This window comes from Myxocyprinus asiaticus, chromosome 18 (assembly GCF_019703515.2).
Source record: "Myxocyprinus asiaticus isolate MX2 ecotype Aquarium Trade chromosome 18, UBuf_Myxa_2, whole genome shotgun sequence".
NCBI lineage: Eukaryota > Metazoa > Chordata > Actinopteri > Cypriniformes > Catostomidae > Myxocyprinus > Myxocyprinus asiaticus.
The window spans coordinates 48,045,455-48,065,228 of record NC_059361.1 but is presented as its reverse complement, the minus strand read 5'-3'; the positions used below and the strand labels follow the sequence as shown (position 1 = coordinate 48,065,228).

General features: G+C 42.1%; 1 protein-coding gene across 2 annotated transcripts; it reads right to left on the bottom strand.

Annotated features, from left to right (window-relative positions):
* Positions 1-506: 506 nt before the first annotated feature.
* Positions 507-8,751, bottom strand: LOC127455735 (cytochrome b-245 light chain). Of its 2 annotated transcripts, XM_051723822.1 has the most exons (7): positions 8,585-8,751; positions 7,737-7,806; positions 7,525-7,599; positions 7,170-7,253; positions 6,995-7,076; positions 6,096-6,311; positions 507-2,593 (listed from the first exon to the last, which is right to left on the bottom strand). In XM_051723822.1, the coding sequence occupies exons 1-6, from the start codon at positions 8,640-8,642 to the stop codon at positions 6,120-6,122; spliced, it is 561 nt and encodes a 186-aa protein (XP_051579782.1). In that variant the 5' UTR covers positions 8,643-8,751; the 3' UTR covers positions 507-2,593; positions 6,096-6,119. The 2 variants fall into 2 exon arrangements, with proteins under 2 accessions (XP_051579782.1, XP_051579780.1); XM_051723820.1 differs by lacking the exon at positions 507-2,593 and having other exon boundaries at positions 3,403-6,311.
* Positions 8,752-19,774: the final 11,023 nt, after the last annotated feature.

Here is a 19,774-nt window from a genome sequence, read left to right as displayed (position 1 = left end):
TTTGATACAATTATGTATTGGGTAATTCTGAGGACACATTAAAAAAATTGCATACCTATGCCTCTTGGTGGCGCTATTAACAGTCAGGAATGTAAAAAAATACCATAACTGTGTGCTACCATACCTGATGTTTCTTAAAATTAAGGCACTTTAACATTGTTTTATTTGCTAACAGGCTAATTAATACTTAATATCTGTTGCATATGAACTTAAAGGACCTTAAAGGCTTGAACCCCGTTAATCGCTGCTTGCAGCTATATTTTAAATTATATTTGAATATAGTACCATAATAATACCATGTTTCTTTGCAAACACTGTACCATGGTAATCAGAAGGTTGCTGATTCGATCCCCACAGCCACCACCATTGTGTCCTTGAGCAAGGCACTTAACACCAGGTTGCTCTGGGTGGATTGTCCCTGTAATAAGTGCACTGTAAGTCGCTTTGGATAAAAGCATCTGCTAAATGCATAAATGTAAATGGTAATAACATGTTTTGAGGCATGATACAGTAATATAATTATTTCTGGACTTGGTACCAACATGTTTGAAATGAAGCCTGTTGTGACAACAGTATATTGTAGGACATGCACCACAGTTTTGTTTACACTGGTTTATGAATGTAACATCAGTGTGATGTGTCATGCAGGACTTTCATTTACCTGTCAGATGGCCTGTATGAAAGTACCAAGATTTTACCATACTGACTCGTGTGGGTGAAAAGTTACCAGCTCATAGATGTTTCTTCTGCTGCTCTTCATCATGTAACGAGGCCTGCGCGCGCTGCTCACCCTTCAGCCTCTGTAGAGCGCTGATTAATGATCAATAATAATCTCATGCACACTCACAAACTTTTGTACATGTTCAACAGGAAGCGTGTTCCAGAGTGGGCGGAGCATAGATTTTGTATTTCTAAAAATTTATATTATTTCTTCTTTGTTATAATTTTTATTTATTTATTTATTTAATCATATGTAATGATCGCATACTTTCGTGACGTTTAAAGTCTAACGGGGAAAAGATGCACAAAACAATTATTCTCTTTAAGCGCTTCCTCGTGAGGATGGACCAATCACAACTCGCTTCTGCTGGCAGGATGATGCGTTACGATTGCTGTCTGGGCTGACTTTTATTGATATGTGTATCACCAATATTTGCTATTTATAGATGTAAACGAAAATGTATTTTAAGCGACAAATGTTTCCATTGAGCCTAAAAAATCCTGAAGCGTGAATAAAGCTTGATTGAGCCACGTAGCACCCCTTAAGGACAAAACGAAATGATCGTACTCCTCATCAGGAAAAGATCTGATAAATGTGTGAATAAATAATAAAGAAATAACTATAATATATAATGGCGTGAATGCGCCCCCTTTTTCTAAATGTCAACAGCACAATTTGATAGTGACAAAATGAAGCCAACTGTTGTTTTTTCAATGAATAGACTACGTTAATTTTTAAGCGAATTTTTCATAGATGTTAAGCTAAATTCGCAGAAAAAAAAAAAAAAAAACACAGTAGCCCTAATTTCTAATTTTAATTGTATCAGTCGGAAGTATGTTCTTAAAAGGAATAGTTGACCCAAAAAAGAAAATTCTGGCAACAACTCTAACCTAACCCTAACCCAGACTGCAACTGCAAACTAGCAAGAGTAGTATAGCTTTATCAAAACAATATAGACAAGAAATCGTTTTTCTATTCTTTTTTCATGGATAACCCAAATCAGTGTGCTGAATAAACTGCTTTTGTGAGGAAACAGCTCATGACTTAGTGAACATGTTTCACACTACACAACCCTTTTGGAATGAACTATGTGTGGAGCTTACTACGATAAATATTATGTTTTATGAAGAGTGATCCAAAACACTTTAAACAACAGTACAACCCATCACAGTCCGTACGTCTATCCCTCAAAGCCTAATTGTCATTTACGTCAAAGATTTAAGATGGCGCGTCTGTGAATAAGGTGCATTACATCAATTATACAACCGTTAGTTCTGGTCCTCGTATCTTATTGGATGACAGCCATTCCAAGAGTTGGAGCCAATATAAAGCCAATCATAATGGCCCTGACGTCAGTGAACTGCGTTCAAAGTGTTACAACAGTACCGTTTGCGGATACCATAAAAATGAATGGGGAGAGCCGCCGCCTACTGACACCCTACCTGTTGCAAAATTTTCTGTGACTTCTCTAATAAAACAGCAATTTTAATATAGTAAACTCCACATATAGTTCACTCCAAAAGTACTGTTTAGTGTAAAACATGTTGAAGATTAGCGGACAGACAATCAATTCATTATTAGCTGTTTCCTCACAAAAGCAGTTTACTGGGATTGATAGAGGGGTTCTGACTTTACTGTTTGTATCACTCCACTTGCTATCATGTCGAGTAATGAGAGCCATGCGGAGAGCTAGAGGTGGAGATTTTCATTCATCCATGTGACAGTACACCAGTAGGTGATGACACATGACCATCTTTAATGTGTTATGAGTGAGTTTTTCTTGAGAGTCTGCGTTATCTGTCAGTGAATGTGCAGGTTAAGGTCAAAACATCGGCATTGTCTTTCACTCCACGGTTGCAGATTACTACCATCCTAAAAAAAAAAAAAAAAAAAAAAGTCATACGAGTCTGAGGCAGCATAAATGTGAGTAAACCATCCCTTACAAAAAATCTAAACTAGCTGCATATTTGCAGCTCGTTATTTTCGCATGCAAATGAGATTTTGATTTGCCACAAATGTTTGCAGCTCTTCACCAGTAGTGGTGAACCTCCAGCAAACCTTTAGCAACAATGGACAATTTGCTGCAAAGCTCATTTGCAAGTGAAAATTACCAGTGGCGAATTTGCGGCAAGTTTGCCATGAACTCTCGAATTTTAAAGAGAAGATACATGATGCAGCTCTGCATTGAGGTTCACAACATTCGCCTGTTTGTGAAGTGATGAAAAACCTCCTATTCATCTTTCTCACCTTCAACACTCATCATCCATCATGCTGGTGAAATTCACACTCAACACATCCACACACAAAGTTCACCATCAAACAAACAACAATGAAGTTTTTTTTCTTTCTGTGTCAGACGAACTTCCTCGTTCCTTGAGAAACAGATGATGATGAAAACATGACTATTTTTGTTTCAACACTTCTGCCATCAGGATCTGCACTTCCTGCTTTCTTTGGATTTACATTTGTTCTATGCACATTTAAAAAGAAAGGTTTTCCCATTATTTTGAAATCACGGAGCATTATATTTATATAAAACCCCCACATTTAAAAAGAGGAAATGAAAATTGACACAAGAAAATTATATAGTAGGTCAACTGACACCTTGCGAAAAATTTTATGATTTAAAATAATAAGTGAAATCATTTCTATTAAGAAATATTTAATTTTAACTCAAATAATTGTATGAATCCTAAATTTATTGAAAGTACAAAAAGACAAATATATATACACTCTATAGAGGAAAAAATACATAATTCCTGTGGCTGTTACATTGATAACAAGTAGTAAAATAATATTTTCCTTTAAGCAAGCATTGATGGTGTACGCAATACAATTATTACATTATGGATAAAATGATACAGTGTTTCCTCCATCAGTGTCACACTATACAGCTGAACATTATGATGGAAATGTAAAGAAACTTTCATTGTTAAACAAGTAACTGAGATATAAAAAGACTGTTTACACACAACACATATTATTTTTATTTTTTTGGATTTTCTTCCCAATTTGGAATGCCCAATGCACAAAATTTATTTTATTTTTTTATCCCCTTTTTCTCCCAATTCAGAATGCCCAATTCACACTACTAAGTAGGTCCTCGTGGTGGCGTGGTTACTCACCTCAATCTGGGTGGTGGAGGACAAGTCTCAGGGGCTGTTTACACAACAACGTTTTCAACTAAAAACGGAAAACTTTTTATGCGTTTTGGCTGTTCGTTTACACGACAACTGTGTTTTGGGGCCTGAAAACGCAAACTTTTGGAAACGGGTTTTAAAGTGCAAGTTTTTGAAAATGATGATGTCATGCGCACGCGTATTACGTGTTATATAAAGAATGATGGATTGATAGGCATAAATTTGAGATGTATAATTATCAATATGAATACTTGTGTCTGTGTAAATAACAATAATCAACAATTTATTCATTTGGAGTGTTTTGTATGGAGTGTGAACATTGTAAAAGTAGGCAGAACCTACAATTTGAAAATCTTGAAATTAATGTATGGATTCAGATGGGAAAATTTTATTTGTATTTTAAATGTTATTTATTTATTTACTTAATTTTATTTGATGTACCTTTACCCTGCAATTCATTCACCCACCGCTTATGTATATAGCCTATAGACAGAGATGTGATGCCATGTACAGTATTCAATGATATGCTTAGAATATGAAAACATGAGGCAGTGAAAATGCATGTTAGATCCAGTGTACACAAGACCTCTCTCTCTCTCTCCATCCAGAAGATATCCATATATCAGAGTTCTGTCTGATATCCAAAACCAGTCAACATCAACAGCTTATGTTAAAGTGCACCTATTATGGTTTTTAAACATGCCTAATTTTGTTTTAAACGTCTCATACAATAGATTTACAAGCATCCAAGGTCAAAAAACATTTTAATTTGCTCATAATTTAAATTGCAGCATTACCTTTTTTTCCCAGTGTCTCAAACGACTTGTTCAATGATCCGTTCAAAAGGATTCATTCTAAACTCCTCCTTTTAGATGTCCCAGTCTGTTGTGATTGGTCTACCGCTTACAGCGCATGTCGGAAAGGAAACGGCCACTACCATATCCGAGTTTCAGCTCCATCTGAAAACATTTATATTTTACCTTACCAATTTGAGCCTAAGTCCGATAGTGATACATCAACCCGAACCACCATCGCAAGCACGACGAGAACAGGACGTTTCTCAGTGGTAAGTTTATATGTAGTTTGACAATAACGTGAGTTAGCCGGTTAGCAGAGGCAAACAGCTAACAGGTTAACAGTGTGCACTGGCTGTACATGTAAACAGACCAGAGGCGGGTTTTTTGTTACCAAATTACGTAGGTTAGTACAGGAAGTAAGTCTGGAATTACTAACGACTCGTTTCAGGTGTTCAGAATCGGTTCTTTCTTTTGGGTGTCAATAACTCCATATTTCGTACACTTTGATTTTTGAAACTTTGCAGACTTTTTTACATTCACAAAGAGCTATATAACACACTACGTGAAAGGTAATATTTGAAAAACCATAATAGGTGCTCTTTAACTTACTCTCCTACCAGCCCAAGAGTCAGCAGGGGGAATACAGAAGAAGGCAGGAGATGAAGTGATGGCAGAAATGAGCAGAATTGATTGAATAATCTTGAGAGTTCAGTCTACAGGCATGCACGCGAGACATTCAAAACTACAATGGCGGACTATAGGACTGTGTTTGTGCTGCTCAAGATTTTGAGTTTATTGACGCTTCTCCAGCAAAGTAATTGTAGTAATAAAGCAACCTCATCGTCCATCCAGACAAAATTGCTCGATGCTTTCGCCATCTTCATTGTTTGTATTCACCGCTCTGTGGAAAAATGCTTGTGTGCACAGGCGCGTAGTGTTTCTTTACAAAGTGACATCGGCAACTACTGGCCTGGCATGCATAATACAGCGTTTTTAGTCGTTTTCGCGGATCTGTGTGAACAGGGATCGTTTTGACAACGTTGTCGTCTGTACGTGAAACTTTTCAAAAACGCAAAGGAAAAACGTTTCCGTTTTTAGTACATCGCTGTCATGTAAACGTACCCTTAGTTGCCTCCGCTTCTGAGACCGTCAATCCACGCATCTTATCACGTGGCTCGTTTTGCATGACACCACGGAGACTCCCAGCATGTGGAGGATCTGCGATCCATGCACAACTTGCCACGCGCCCCATTGAGAGCGAGAACCACTAATTGCAACCACGAGGACATTACCCCATGTGACTCTACCCTCCCTAGCAACCGGGCCAATTTGGTTGCTTAGGAGACCTGGCTGGAGCACAACACATATTATTAAATAAACAGTGATTGATAAAAATCCATTTAGTCAATTCCAGCTCTAATCCAGCATGACAGTCACCTCATAAACGGTGATATGTAATGATTATTCATTGACGGTGACAGTCATGGGGTTGTCGTACACGGCCGCCTCCAGGTTCTCTGCTCTCTTACGCCGCAGGTCTGCTGGAGGCCGTGGTGGAGGGTTCTGAGGCGGCTCTTTGATGCTTTCTCCAACACGCTTTGGCGGATCTTTTAGGGGCAGGATGGGCTCCCAGTGCTCACTGTGAATCGCTGCCTGTGAGGTCAGAGGTCAAAACCAGACACAACTTCAAACACTGACCATGACGGCCGCATGAGTTTGTGTCTGCACCATAAGAATACTGTACCAAAACAGTGTAAAGGCAATTAGAGATAAAAAGCCATTTACTATTATTTAGTAGGGATGTACTGAGACCAGTACTGGAACCGGCTCTGATACTGCACTCATGTATTAGTATAAATGCTCCTAAACCACACACCAATACCATCTCTGATATATGAACGTCACTGAGTAAACATTCAGCGCACAGCTTAAAATCACAATATGTCCCAATGTGATTATTAAACCACAAAGGCTGTGATTCAATTAAATATAGCCAGAATGTGCCACGCGGTTCAAAATGAATGTGTGAAGATGACCGCTCATTCACTGAAAACACATCATCATCATCTGTGTGCAGTAGATGATAGAAAGCAGAGCGCTCATTCACGCAGCACATACAGACTACATATTTATTTCATTGAATCGCAGTCTTTCACAGTTTTATAATCACACTGAGTCACTGAATTGTCATATCTGACTACACTATTCCTTTAATATAGTAGCGTTCAAACTGCAGAAGTGAAAGGGGGATTTTAAAGAAGGAAGCAATCTTTTTAGTTTCCTTATTACAGTCAGTTCAAATGCATCAACACTGAATCACACCAAGATGAGCTTACCGACAGGTAGATTAAACTGGCGATTCCTAGACATACACACCCAAGAACTGTGGCCAACATGAACCCTCCTGGAACACACAGCCTGTAACACACACAGACACACTTTCTTCACATACAATGATAACAACTGAACAGTGAGAAGGACATCTGCATGACAAATGTGCAAGTTACTTACGCAGCGTGCAGAAACGCTCTGATGTAATAGTTTCTGGTCAGCGGGCCGAAAGCCTTCACACACACAGTGAAGCAGTACTGACCCCTGAAAACACACACACATACAAATGTTGGTGCGGTTATCTTTGAGGACTCTCCATATCCCTAAACCTAACCCTTACAAAAAACGTAATGCATTTTTACATTTTCAAAAAAATAAATAAATAAATAAATAAATAAACATTGTTTAGTATGTTTTTAAGCAATTTGAATTAGAACTAGAAATGTCTTCATAAACCACATTTATAGGTACCCTTGTAATTACCAGTTTGTAATCTTAAAAAAATAATCAGCCGTGTTTCCTGTGAGACACTCACGTTCGCTCGACACTGGTGCCTTTACTCCGTTTGCTGCGCGGATACTCCAGTAAACACACAAACACACCTGCAGCACTGTCACAGTCAAGGACACACACACACTAGACATATCCTGATCACTTTAAGAGATGGCTCAAGCTTCGTCAAAGATGTGAGGAGATCAGATCCCTCATATATTCATAAAGAAGCATCTTTTAGAGGTTGAAGGATACATGCCGAACGCTGCGAACTGCCATCCTCTGAACTGACCGGCCACACCGACCACACCACCCGTCAGATAAACTGAAACACACACACTCATGGGTATTTCACATTGTGATCTAAATTGTTTAATGAACAATGTATATGTCAGGTCCTGTAACTGATAGTGTAAGTTTTTCTAGCCTTTTTTGTTGTTTTCTAGTTCATTTTAAATGGCAAATAATGTAACAAATAAGTTGTTTAAAAGTACACATAAATCATGTAGTCTCTCACTTAATGGAAGTTCATAAAAGCTGCATTTCTTTTAATTACCATAAAGATAATAAAGATTAGAGAAGGATATGTCAACTTCCCCAGAACTGCCCAGTTACTGTATTTCTCAACACACTTCCTCATATTCACACACACCCTGCATGGACTGAATTATAATGCTATTTATTTTTTTTTATTTTTTAAAACAACACCTTTCAAGTATTTTTACACATTTGAACTAATCCACTGAAACAGCAGCAGAAATATTGAACATTTGAAAGTATTTTAAGTTCATATTTGAATGTACAGTGTCCGTTTTGCAGCAAAGAGATTGATGATCGACTTCCTGGAGTGACTATCTGGACAACATTATATACAAATAATAAAAGAATACACTTCACAAATGTTTATAGCACCAAGATTTAAATTTCCTAGTTTTATGCATTTAAAAATCTTTATGTAGTCACTTCCGTGTCTTAAGTCTTGCATATATAACTGTACTGACGACACTGTTAATATTAATATGACATTAATATGTCAGAAACATTAATATTAGAATCACTTTAATCCTCGTTTGAATGTAATTACAGAAAAAACAGATTCTTACTCAGCCCAGCAGCCAGAGCTTGTTCATTTGCCCACATCGCCCACTCAATCTTCCCCATGATCACTCATACACAAATAAAACAGCGAATACAGAAATAAAGCAGCCAAGCGACACTTAACTTTACAATCAACTTTATTCTCGAAACAACAGAGGGGCGTAGCCAGCGTGCCAGAGGCCCAACCCTTTCATTTCGTAACTTACGATTTGACCTTGTTCTGCATGAAACCAAAGTGTCTATCAAGGCAAGTCAGTCCACTCGGCGGCCATATTTGAACCGTTTTAGAGCTCCTAGTTTGGAACGCTCCCGGGCAGCTATTTTCCATGTCAACAAGCAAAAGTACAGCTCTTATCTATTTGAATGGGGAAAGACATGGCACAAAATGTGTGCTCCAGTCAGAGGTCGCACTGCAAATAAAATCCGTCACTCGGATGGATATGAATTTTCGCGGTTATTTTTATCTGTCATTAGCTGCTTTTGCATCATTTCTGTACTGAAAAGTGCCTGTTCTCATGGACACGGAGCTCTCTCTCCCGTGCACACACACACACAAACACACATCAGAAAGAGTGAAGCTACGTACAGTAAATATGTTTTACATCTGTCATAAAGTTGCTAACGTCGTCCTACCTGTGTTTGTTTTGCCGCCATCCCAAAGAAAGAAGCGATTGTACTATTTACCAGGCGCGGCGCTAGAGGTGGGCTTAAGCCCCGGATGTTTCCGCCAAAGCCCCGAATGTTTTTATAACCTTGTATTAATCACCGAGTTTTGTCTATTACTTATGGGTCATTGGTTTTGTACATGTTTTTTTTTTGTTGTTGTTGTTGTTTTTGTTTTGTTTTTTGTTTTTTGTAGCCTCAGTGCATTGCCAAAGCATACTCAAGGGCAAAGGCATATGGGTATTTCACCATTATAACCCACAATGCAGTGCTATACTGTTGTTTTACTGTGTACAGTTTTTTTTTTTTTTCATAACAAATATACTGTTCAGCTGGCAACATTTTACATTTAATATGTACATTGCTTCAAAGGTTGATTTATACTTTTTTTTTTTATTTGACTTCTCATTAGGCAGACAAGTGAAGGCTGATGTGAGATAAAGAATAGAGGAGTTAGTCAGAAACATCATGAACACTAACCATGTGTTCATTTTCCCATAATGCCTTGCAAACAACAGCTGTTTACCATAAAACTAGTCACTTCACAGTGAGCCTGCTCTTGATCTCCCAGAATGCAAATTTTTTTTTGTCATTAACAATTTTTATTGATTCCAAAATTAAAATTAACACAAACAACACATGAATCAACTTTTGTCAATATATCCCTCCCATCACCCAACATATGTACATCCCAGTGGTCAGACTCAGACATTAAATAACAACAGACACACATATAAACAGGCAGTTCAAAGAAAATATTCGATGACATAAAAAGACATAAAGAAATTAACCAACCAAAAAAAAGAAAAAAGATTCCACATATTCATTAATTTCATAAACTCCAACCCAACTGTCCCTCTCCACTGCTCCTCCCCGTCAGCCCTCCAGGAAGGCCAAATAAGTGCCCCACTTCCTGCCATAATCACCCAAACTGCCCAGCCATCTATGTGATAACTCCTCAAAGCCACCACTCTGCCCAACTTGGTGCACAACTCATGAAATGAGGGCGCACCCGGCGACTTCCATCCCCTAAGTATCACCTGCCTGCCGATCATCACGCAGGTAAGGACCCAGTTTTTTATATGTTTATTTATTATATTAATCCCACCCCATCACCCAAAATACAAAGTCTGGGGCAGAATAAAATCTGAGTGCCCAAGACCTCACAGATAAAACTCTGAACCCCTGACCAAAACTTTTGAATCTTAATACAGGACCAAAAAACATGGGCTATGTACCCATCCTCCAATTGGCATCGCCAGCAAGTAGGTGTGTCTTTAACGTCAAGCCTATACAATCTAGAGGGACTCCAATAAAAATTATGCAGAATCTTAAATTGAATAAGGCGCACCCTTGCATCCCTAGACAGACTTGACATTTTTTTAAATCCTCCCCCGTTCTCTATCTTCTAGTACTAAATTCAAGTCTCTCTCCCATAACTTCTTAAGAAATGTTAATACCCCGTCCCCTAGACCTTGAATTAGCCAGGATTAGTACGCTGAAGCATCATGACCTTTTCTAACAGCAGCAAGCACCATCTCAAGAGTGTCTGCCGCTTCAGGGGGCTGCGTACTACAACCAAAGGTGGTACAGAGTAGATGGCGCAGCTGTAAGTACCTGAAGAATTGAGATCTGGGAATCCCAAACCGCTGTATAATATTTTCAAAGGATTTGTCACGACATACACAGATGACAGGTTGAACCCAATTGCAGGAGCTTTATTGAAGATGATACTTTTCAGGTAAGTCAACAGTGATATAGGGATTGGTAACTTAGCCTAGAATGACAGAGTTCATGTTCCCAGGGAGAATGCTGAAGGATCGCCACTCCAGGACGACGAAGGAAGAAGATGAAACCTTGGGAAATGCAGGATGAGGGGTTCGAGAGTATGAATACAGCTTCACATAGAGATTCCGACGAGCAGGTGAGTCTGAGCATCCCTTGCGGAGACTAGACACCGATGGAGTGGCAGAGTGAGTATTTATGGAGTGAATGTGATAGAGTGCTGGATTGGGATCAGGTGTGAGCGATTAGTGGTTCAGGGAGAGAGAGCGGAGTCTGGAGTGAGAGAGGGAATCCGGTGTGGATGTGACAGAACCCCCCCCCCCCAAAGGGTGACTCCTGGTGCCCAAAGCTGGATGAGGAGGGTAGGAAGACACAGATGACAAGGAAGGATCCAGGAGGCGATTATGAGGCCAAGGAGGACTTGGTGGATGATCCGGTGGCCATGGAGGAGTCTGTGGATGATCAGGAGGCCAGAGAGGTGACCACAGGACCGGACCAGGAGGTCCAGAAGGCGGCCACAGGGCAGGGGCTGAGTCAAGAGGCCTGGGAGGCAGCCACAGGGCAGGGGCTGGGCCAGGAGGCCTAGGAGGCAGCCACAGGGCAGGGGCTAGGCTGGGAAGCCTGGGAGGTAGCCACAGGGCAGGGAAAGGGTCAGGAGGCTTGGGAGGTGATTTGGTCACAGGAGGTGGACACTTAGGGGCAGAGCCATAGGCAGATCCGGAAGCGGAGCAACAGAAGTAGGAGATTTAGGAGGTGGAGACTGTGGTGGAGCAGGCTGAACCATAGGAGGTGGATTTTCTCGGGTTGATGGCGGAGCCGTGGAAGACTCAGAGGGCAGAGCCGAGGGAGGCTTGACGAAGGCAGGCGGAGCAATAGTAATAGGCTCAACGAAGGCAGGCGGAGCCAGGAGAGGCTCGAAGGGCGGAGCCATGGACGGTGGAGCCATGGGAGGCTCGAGGGGCAGAGCCAATGAAGGCAGAGCCATGGGAGGCTCGAGGGGTGGAGCCATGGAGGGCGGAGCCATGGAAGTCTCGAGGGGCGAAGCCATGGAGGGCGGAGCCATGGAAGTCTCGAGGGATGAAGCCATGGGAGGCGGAGCCATGAGAGGCTCGAGGGGTGAGGCCATGGAAGGCGGGGCCTTAGGAGGCTCGAAGGGCAGAGCCTTAGGAGGCTCAAAGGGTGGAGCCGTGGGAGGCTTGGACAAAGGAGCCGTGGGAGGCTTGGACAAAGGAGCCGTGGGAGGCTTGGATGAAGGAGCCGTGGAAGGCTGGGAGCAGAGAGCTGTGGAAGGCTGGGAGCAGAGAGCCATGGAAGGCTAGGAGAGAGCTGGTAGTGACTGGGAAATGACCTCTGTGGTCGAGAGCACAGCCAGTGACCGGGGAACTGCCTCCATGGATGTAAGTGTTAGTATTGACTGGGGAGCAGGAGTCCCTTTCCTTCTTCTCCTCTTCCGGACAGCTGGGAGCGTTGTTGCAGGAACAGTTGAGTCTGTATCACGGGGCCATTTTGATTCCATAACATCATAGCCCACTGTAGAGCTCGCCCAGAGAGCATTGAGATAAGATAAGCCACCTTCGCTTGTTCAGTGGGGAATCAACCAGGCTGCATCTCCATAAACAGTGAACAGTACAGAAGGATTCCTCTGCAGTCCTCTGCCGATCGAGAGAAGGGCACTGGTGCCATGGAAGTGGGGATGTATATAGATGAAGAAGATGCAGAAGTTGTGGAGGTCATGGCTGCTGAAGTCTCATTCAGGTTTTGTTGAGACGTTGCAGGGACGTTACTAGTAGCTGCAGTGGTGAGCAATGTTTGTCGTAGTTGATTCACCAGAGTGTCAATCGTATTATTAAAGGTGCTCCAGTCGGCTCCCGCTGGATTCATGGTTGGGGTCTAGTCTTCTGTCACGACATAGACAGATGACAGGTTGAACCCAATCGCAAGAGCTTTATTGAAGATGATAATTTTCAGGTAAGTCAAAAATGATTTAGGGAGGAGAAAATGGACGCCATGCAAGGAGCAGACGTGTGAGCGACGAGCTCTGTGCACTTTGCTGAATTTTTGATTATTCTCATGTTATAATCTGGTGAAATTTGATACACCCAGTTACACATTTGTCATTTGTTGCAAAACATGGCAAAGAAGTCAAAATCCTCGGGCTCTGGAGATATTAAAAGACACTTACTTGTTCAGGACGAAAGCCCCGACAGGCCTACAGACCGGGGACTCGATTTGGATGGCGCGGCGAGAGAGGAGATCCAGCGTCAGTTGTCCAATATGTCGATGATGTTGACTAAGATTCTTGCTGACTTTGAGGATCTCGCTGTAATACGTCGATCGATCACGGCGATGGAAATAAAATTCTCTGAGTTAGGTACAAGAGTGTCTGATGTTGAAAAACGAATCGATTTTCTGGAATCTTCGGAGAGGGAATTATCCGCTAATCCGCTAATCCGCCCACGACCAAAGTTGATTTGGAACATCTCCTTGAAAAGCTTGAAGATCTTGAGAATAGAAACCGCAGGAATAACATTCGAATTGTTGGAATTCCTGAGCATGAGGAGGGCAGAGATATGGTGAAATTCCTGGATGAGTTTTTCCCGAGTCTGCTCGACATAACAGGCCACAAGCTGGAAATCGAGCGAGCTCACAGAGTCCCAGCTCACAGATCTGCTGAGGGAGATAGGCCCAGATCGATTCTGGCCAGATTTCTGAGATCATCCGATAAAGATCTTGTGTTGCGCCAGGCGAGGAGCAAAGGGAAGCTTTCTTGGAAGAACCATAATGTTTTCTTGTTCCCAGACTTTGCGAGTTCGACAAGAGAGAAACGTGATCGGTTCAAGGAATGTAAGAAACTCTTACATCAGAAAAAGATCTCGTTTGCTCTGATGTTTCCTGCCAAACTGAGAATAGAAACGAAAAACGGTCGCAAAGTATTCACATGTCCAAATCTGGCAATGTCTTTTATAGAATCAATGACTGAGTAAACCATTGGATGTTTCTCATGTGAGTGGGCCTGACTCGCTGTACCTAACTCTTGCAGAAGCTGGGTGAAATTTTGGGTTTTTTGCGTTGGCTCCACCGTGCGGCTGGAGCTTGTTTTGTGAATAACACTTTTCCTTAAAGAAACTTTTGCATTGATGGAAGATTACATTTGCATTGAAGTTCCCGGCCAGTTTGAGAGTGGACACTACGGATGACCGCAAAATATTTACATGCTCACACAAAGGATGTCTTTTATAAAGCTGACGGATAATGTAAGTCATGGTATATACTTTTATGCAGCCTCCGAGTGAATTGACTCGACCACCGGGATGCCGGTTTTGTTTCTTTTTGTATTGGTTCCACCTAGCGGCTGGAGCATGTTCTGTTGAATAACACTCCTTTGGAACAGCTGTGGATTAATCTGTTCGTTCTTCGTGCTTATTCCTCCTGCTGGCTGGAGTTTGTTTTGAGTTTTTTTTTATTTATTTTTTTATGGGACATTTTAATGATTACGTCATCTGCTGAACTCATAACAGCCGGCTCGCGGAACATTCGTTTGTCTATCCGAGGAATCTGAATGGTTTTATATCAGCTGGAATTTGTTTTGTGGAAGATCACATCCTTGAGACAGTTCTGTGAATGAATCTACACATTTTTTGTGTTCATTCTTCCTATTAACTGGGTTTATTTCACAAAGTATTTTCTGTTATGTAATTTTGCCTCACAAATTTGTGAGACAAAATTGAGCAATCCGATGGCAAAGTTGTCGTGGGGACTCGTGTGCGTTCATGGACCTTTTGAGTTTAGAGGGATTGTCGCCGGTTGACGCTGTCGTGCGCGGGGTTAATGCGCACATTTTTCTTTTTTCTATTTGTTTTGTTCCGGGGGATGTTCGGGGGTTGATTGTTTCACTAATGGGGAATGTGGTCTTCATCATTTTGTTTTTCACACACAATTTTTTTTTTTTATTATATCAATATGTCAAATATTAATATGAATAAGTTGTCTCTCTCCACATGAAATGCAAATGGGTTGGGGCACCCCATCAAAAGAAGGAAGGTTATTACTCTTAAACGTAAGAAATATGATATAGTGTTTCTTCAAGAAACACATCTCTTCCCGCAGGAAGCTGAAAAATTTGGGAAGATATGGGGTGGACATGTTTTCTTTAGTGTTGGCTCAAGTAAGAGCAAGGGAGTCATTATATTGATTAATAAACATTTACAATTCAAATTTCTCAAACAGATTAAAGATAAATTAGGAAGAGTAATTATTGTTTTAGCTGAAATTCAAGGGCAAAGTCTGATTTTGGCTAATATTTACGCACCTAATGTTGATGATCAAGGCTTTTTTATAGCTCTTGAAGGGATGTTGCAAACCGCTGGCACCCCTCATGATATAATATTGGGAGGAGACTTTAATCTTTGGATGGACTCAGTCCTTGATCACAGTGAAGCAAAAGTGTGTAAACCCCCTAGAGCAACACTGACGCTTCACAGGATGTGTAAAAATCTTGGTCTTACGAGACTTTTGAACCCATCCGGTAGGGACTATACATTTGTTTCATCAGTCCATAAGATTTATTCTAGAATAGATTTTTTTTTATATCCAAATCCCTTATTTCATCTGTTGTTGATTGCTCAATTGGAAACATTTTAGTCTCAGATCATGCCCTGGTGAGTTTAGAGGTGATGCCACATATAGAGAAAAAGAAATCATATAGTTGGCGCCTTAATGTATCCCTTTTACAAAATCCTGATTTCCAACAAATGTTAAAGACTGAAATCAATGTTTATATGGAGACCAACTGGTCCTCAGTATCCTCTGTGGGCTTGGCTTGGGAGGCACTTAAGGCGGTTCTTAGGGGCCGGACCATACAGTACGCCTCATTCATCAAAAAATCCAAAGCACGAGAACTTGTGGAGTTGGAAGGAAATATTAAAAGTCCCGAGGCAGAGCTGAAGCGCCAAATGTCATCTGATGGCCTCAGAGAATTAACCCGTTTGAAATATAGATATAATACTATTTTGTCGCAGAAAGTGGAGTTTTGGTTATTCAGGGCAAGACAGTCATACTTTGTGTCGGGTGACAAAGCAGGAAAACTTTTGGCTAGATATATAAAGCAGAGAGAGTCTTTTTCTATCATTCCCTCAGTGAAATCTGCTGGTGGTGAAATATTTACCTCAGCCATTGATATTAATAATGCCTTTAAAGAATTCTATATTGATCTTTATAGTTCCACGTCTTCATCTACTGATGAAGATATTAAAAACTTTGTGGAACCATTAGATCTTCCTAAACTGACGATTGAGCAAAAAAATTAACTTGATTCTGAGATAATCTTGGAGGAGCTTGATGAGGTAATTAAGTCCCTACCTACTGGCAAGGCTCTGGGGCCAGATGGTTTTGCCGCAGAATTGTTTAGATCCTATGCTACAGAATTGGCCCCACTTTTGTTAGAAGTTTATACTGAATCATTAAAGAATGGAAAGGTTCCTCCAACCATGACACAAGCCCGGATCAGTCTGATTCTTAAAAAGGACAAAGATCCAAGCGAGCGTAAAAGTTACCGTCCAATCTCCCTGATCCAACTAGATGTAAAAATATTGTCAAAAATTTTGGCTAATCGATTAATTTATGACATCTCTTATACATATATATCAGGTGGGGTTTATTAGGGGCCGTAGCTCTTCTGATAACATCAGGCGTCTCATCAATATCATTTGGTCAGTGGCGAATGATCGGTCTCCAGTTGCTGCCATCTCACTTTACGCTGAAAAGGCGTTTGTTATGGTAGAATGGGATTATCTTTTTAAGATTTTGGAAATGTATGGGTTCGGGAGTACATTTATTGGTTGGATTAAGTTACTTTATAAACACTCTGTAGCAGCGGTACAAACAAATGGATTAATTTCAGATTATTTTACTCTGGATAGGGGCACTCGACAGGGTTGCCCTCTTTCCCCGTTATTGTTCTGTCTTGCCCTGGAACCATTAGCAGCTGCGATAAGAAAGGAGGATGATTTTCCAGGGGTGACAGCGGGAGGTGCGGCGCATAAGCTTCTGCTTTACGCAGATGATATTTTATTATTCATCTCTGAACCTACTAGATCTATGCCTTGCCTCCACAGAATTTCGGTCTAAATCCGAAGCTTTGGCGCTGACAGCATACTGCCCAGAAACGGCTTTCCAGCCGGGCGCCTTCCAGTGGCCCAAACAGGGCATTAAGTATTTGGGGATTTTATTCCCAGCAAATTTGTCTGATTTAGTAGAGTTAATTTTGACCCTTTAATAAAAAGGTTTTCGAGCGTTGTCAGCAGGTGGGCTTCATTACATTTATCGATGATTGGGAAGGTTAATGTTATTAAAATGAATTGTATTCCAAAATTCAACTACCTGAAGTAACAACACACTGGCAACTGACTATCAACTGACAGCCTGAATGTCAATACTGTACAATACAACAAGGGGCGTACATTCCAAGCCCTGATGGATTCGGGCTGTAATCAAACCTCGATCCACCACAGCTTGGTTTATGATGGGGCTTTGGGTACAAAACACAAGGTAATGGTGAGGTTTGTGCATGGGGATGTTCACAAATATCTGGTAGTGACTACAGTCATTCAATTTCGGGGGGTAAAGCATAGATTGGAGGCCGTGATTAATTCCCGCCTCACCCATCCACTAATTTGGGGACCAATTGGCCGGGGTTTAAAAGATTATTAAAAGCATTGTGTGTGGATGGGTCCTGCAAACCGAAGTCTCGGTGTGTGATGTGTGACGTGGAGCTGGGGCCGTCCACATCTGCTCAGTGTCAGGATGATGCAGGAGGGGAATCCTCCAGCACTCCCGCCCTGAGGGTCACGTGACGAAAGAGCAGTCACGTGACGAAACCCTTAGGCACGCGTTTGACCAAGTGAGAGTAATTGATGGCTAGCAGCTCCAGCCTGATGTTGCCCTCACATATCCGTATTTTTCAATTATTAGGGACTGGTTGTATCGAGTGATGCAGGAAACTCAAACGTATGAAAATACAACCCAGTTATTAGTCCCAAGGAGCCATCGGGAAACACTTTTCCAGGCGGCTCACCATAATCTGATGGCGGGTCACTTAGGACAAGAGAGAACACTGCATCGTTTAATGGCCCGCTTTTATTGGCCGGGCATTCGCGGGGGATGTACACAGATGTTGTGCGGCATGCCACGAATGTCAGTTGGTGAATCCACCAGCCACCACAAGAGTGCCATTGCGCCCATTACCATTAATCGAGGCCCCCTTCGAAAGAATTGGTATGGACCTCGTCGGGCCATTAGAGTGGTCAGCACGTGGATATCGGTTTGTATTAGTCCTGGTGGATTATGCAACACGTTATCGGGAAGTGGTGCCTTTACGCAACATCTCAGCATGCAGTGTTGCGGAGGCTCTCTTCAAAGTTATCTCCCGGGTGGATTAATTGATTCGCACCAGCGTTTATCACCCGTAAACTGAAGGGCTGGTGGAATGATTTAATCAAACCCTGAAAAATATGATTCACAAGTTCGTATACGAGGATGCTAGAAATTGGGACAAATGGCTGGAACCCCTATTATTTGCAGTTAGGGAGGTCCCGCAAGCCTCCATGGGGTTTTCCCCCTTCGAGCTCCTATATAGACGTCGGCCCTGTGGGGTGCTTGACGTCATGCGGAAGGTGTGGGAGGAGGGACCTTCCCAAACAAAAATGAAATTCAATATGTCCTTGATCTTCGAGCAAAGCTACACACACTGGGTCGGTTGTCACACAAAAATGTGCTCCAAGTTCAAGAAACAAAGCTACACACCGGCTCTATAATAGGGGTGCCCAGTTATGGGAATTTGCACTGGGAGACAAAGTACTTGTATTACTCCCCACATTGAGCTCGAATATGCAGCACCTGAGAGCTGTCCTGAGATCGCTGAGGCGAGCGGGGCTCACAGCAAACCTGAAAAAGTACGCAATTGGATGGGTGAAAGTACGGTATCTGGGCTTCCACTTTGGTCACGGCAGGTATGGCCTCAAATTGATAAGACCACGGCGATAGCAGCCTGCCACGTCCCAAGACCAAAAAGGAGGTGAGACAGTTTATGGGGCTGGCTTGCTACTACCGAAGCTTTGTGCCTAGTTTCTCTGATGTCACCAGCCCCTGATCCGGGGGGCTCCAGATCCGGTCCAGTGGACAGAGGCGTGCCAACAGGCTTTTTTGAGAGTGAAATCTGCACTCTGTGGCAGACAGCTTCTATATGCTCCTAACTTCTCTCTCCCCTTCATTTTGTAGAAAGATGCATCAGAGAGGGGGTTGGGGGCTGTGGTCTCACAGGAGGTGGAGGGGGTGGAGTGGCCTATGCTGTACATTAGTCACAAGCTATCTTTGAGGGAGACTAAGTACAGCACGATCGATAAAGAGTGCCTTGCCATCAAGTGGGCGGTCCTAACCCTCTGCTATTACATATTGGGGCATAAGTAGCCTTCATCTTCTGCTCGGATCATACCCCGCTTCAGTGGCTCCACTGCATGAAGGATACCAACGTGCGGATCACTCATTGGTACCTGGCACTTCAGCCCTTCAAATTTAAGGTGGTCCACAGGCCGGGGCCGCAGATGGTTGTGGCTGATTTCCTCTCCAGGAATGGGGGGGGGTTAACAGGCAGGATGGGGCCGGGGCCGGGGCCTGGGACTGAGTCAGGTGGTGGGGGTATGTGGAGTGGGATGTGGTCATGTGTCTATCACCGGAGAGAGAGAGGAAGTGGT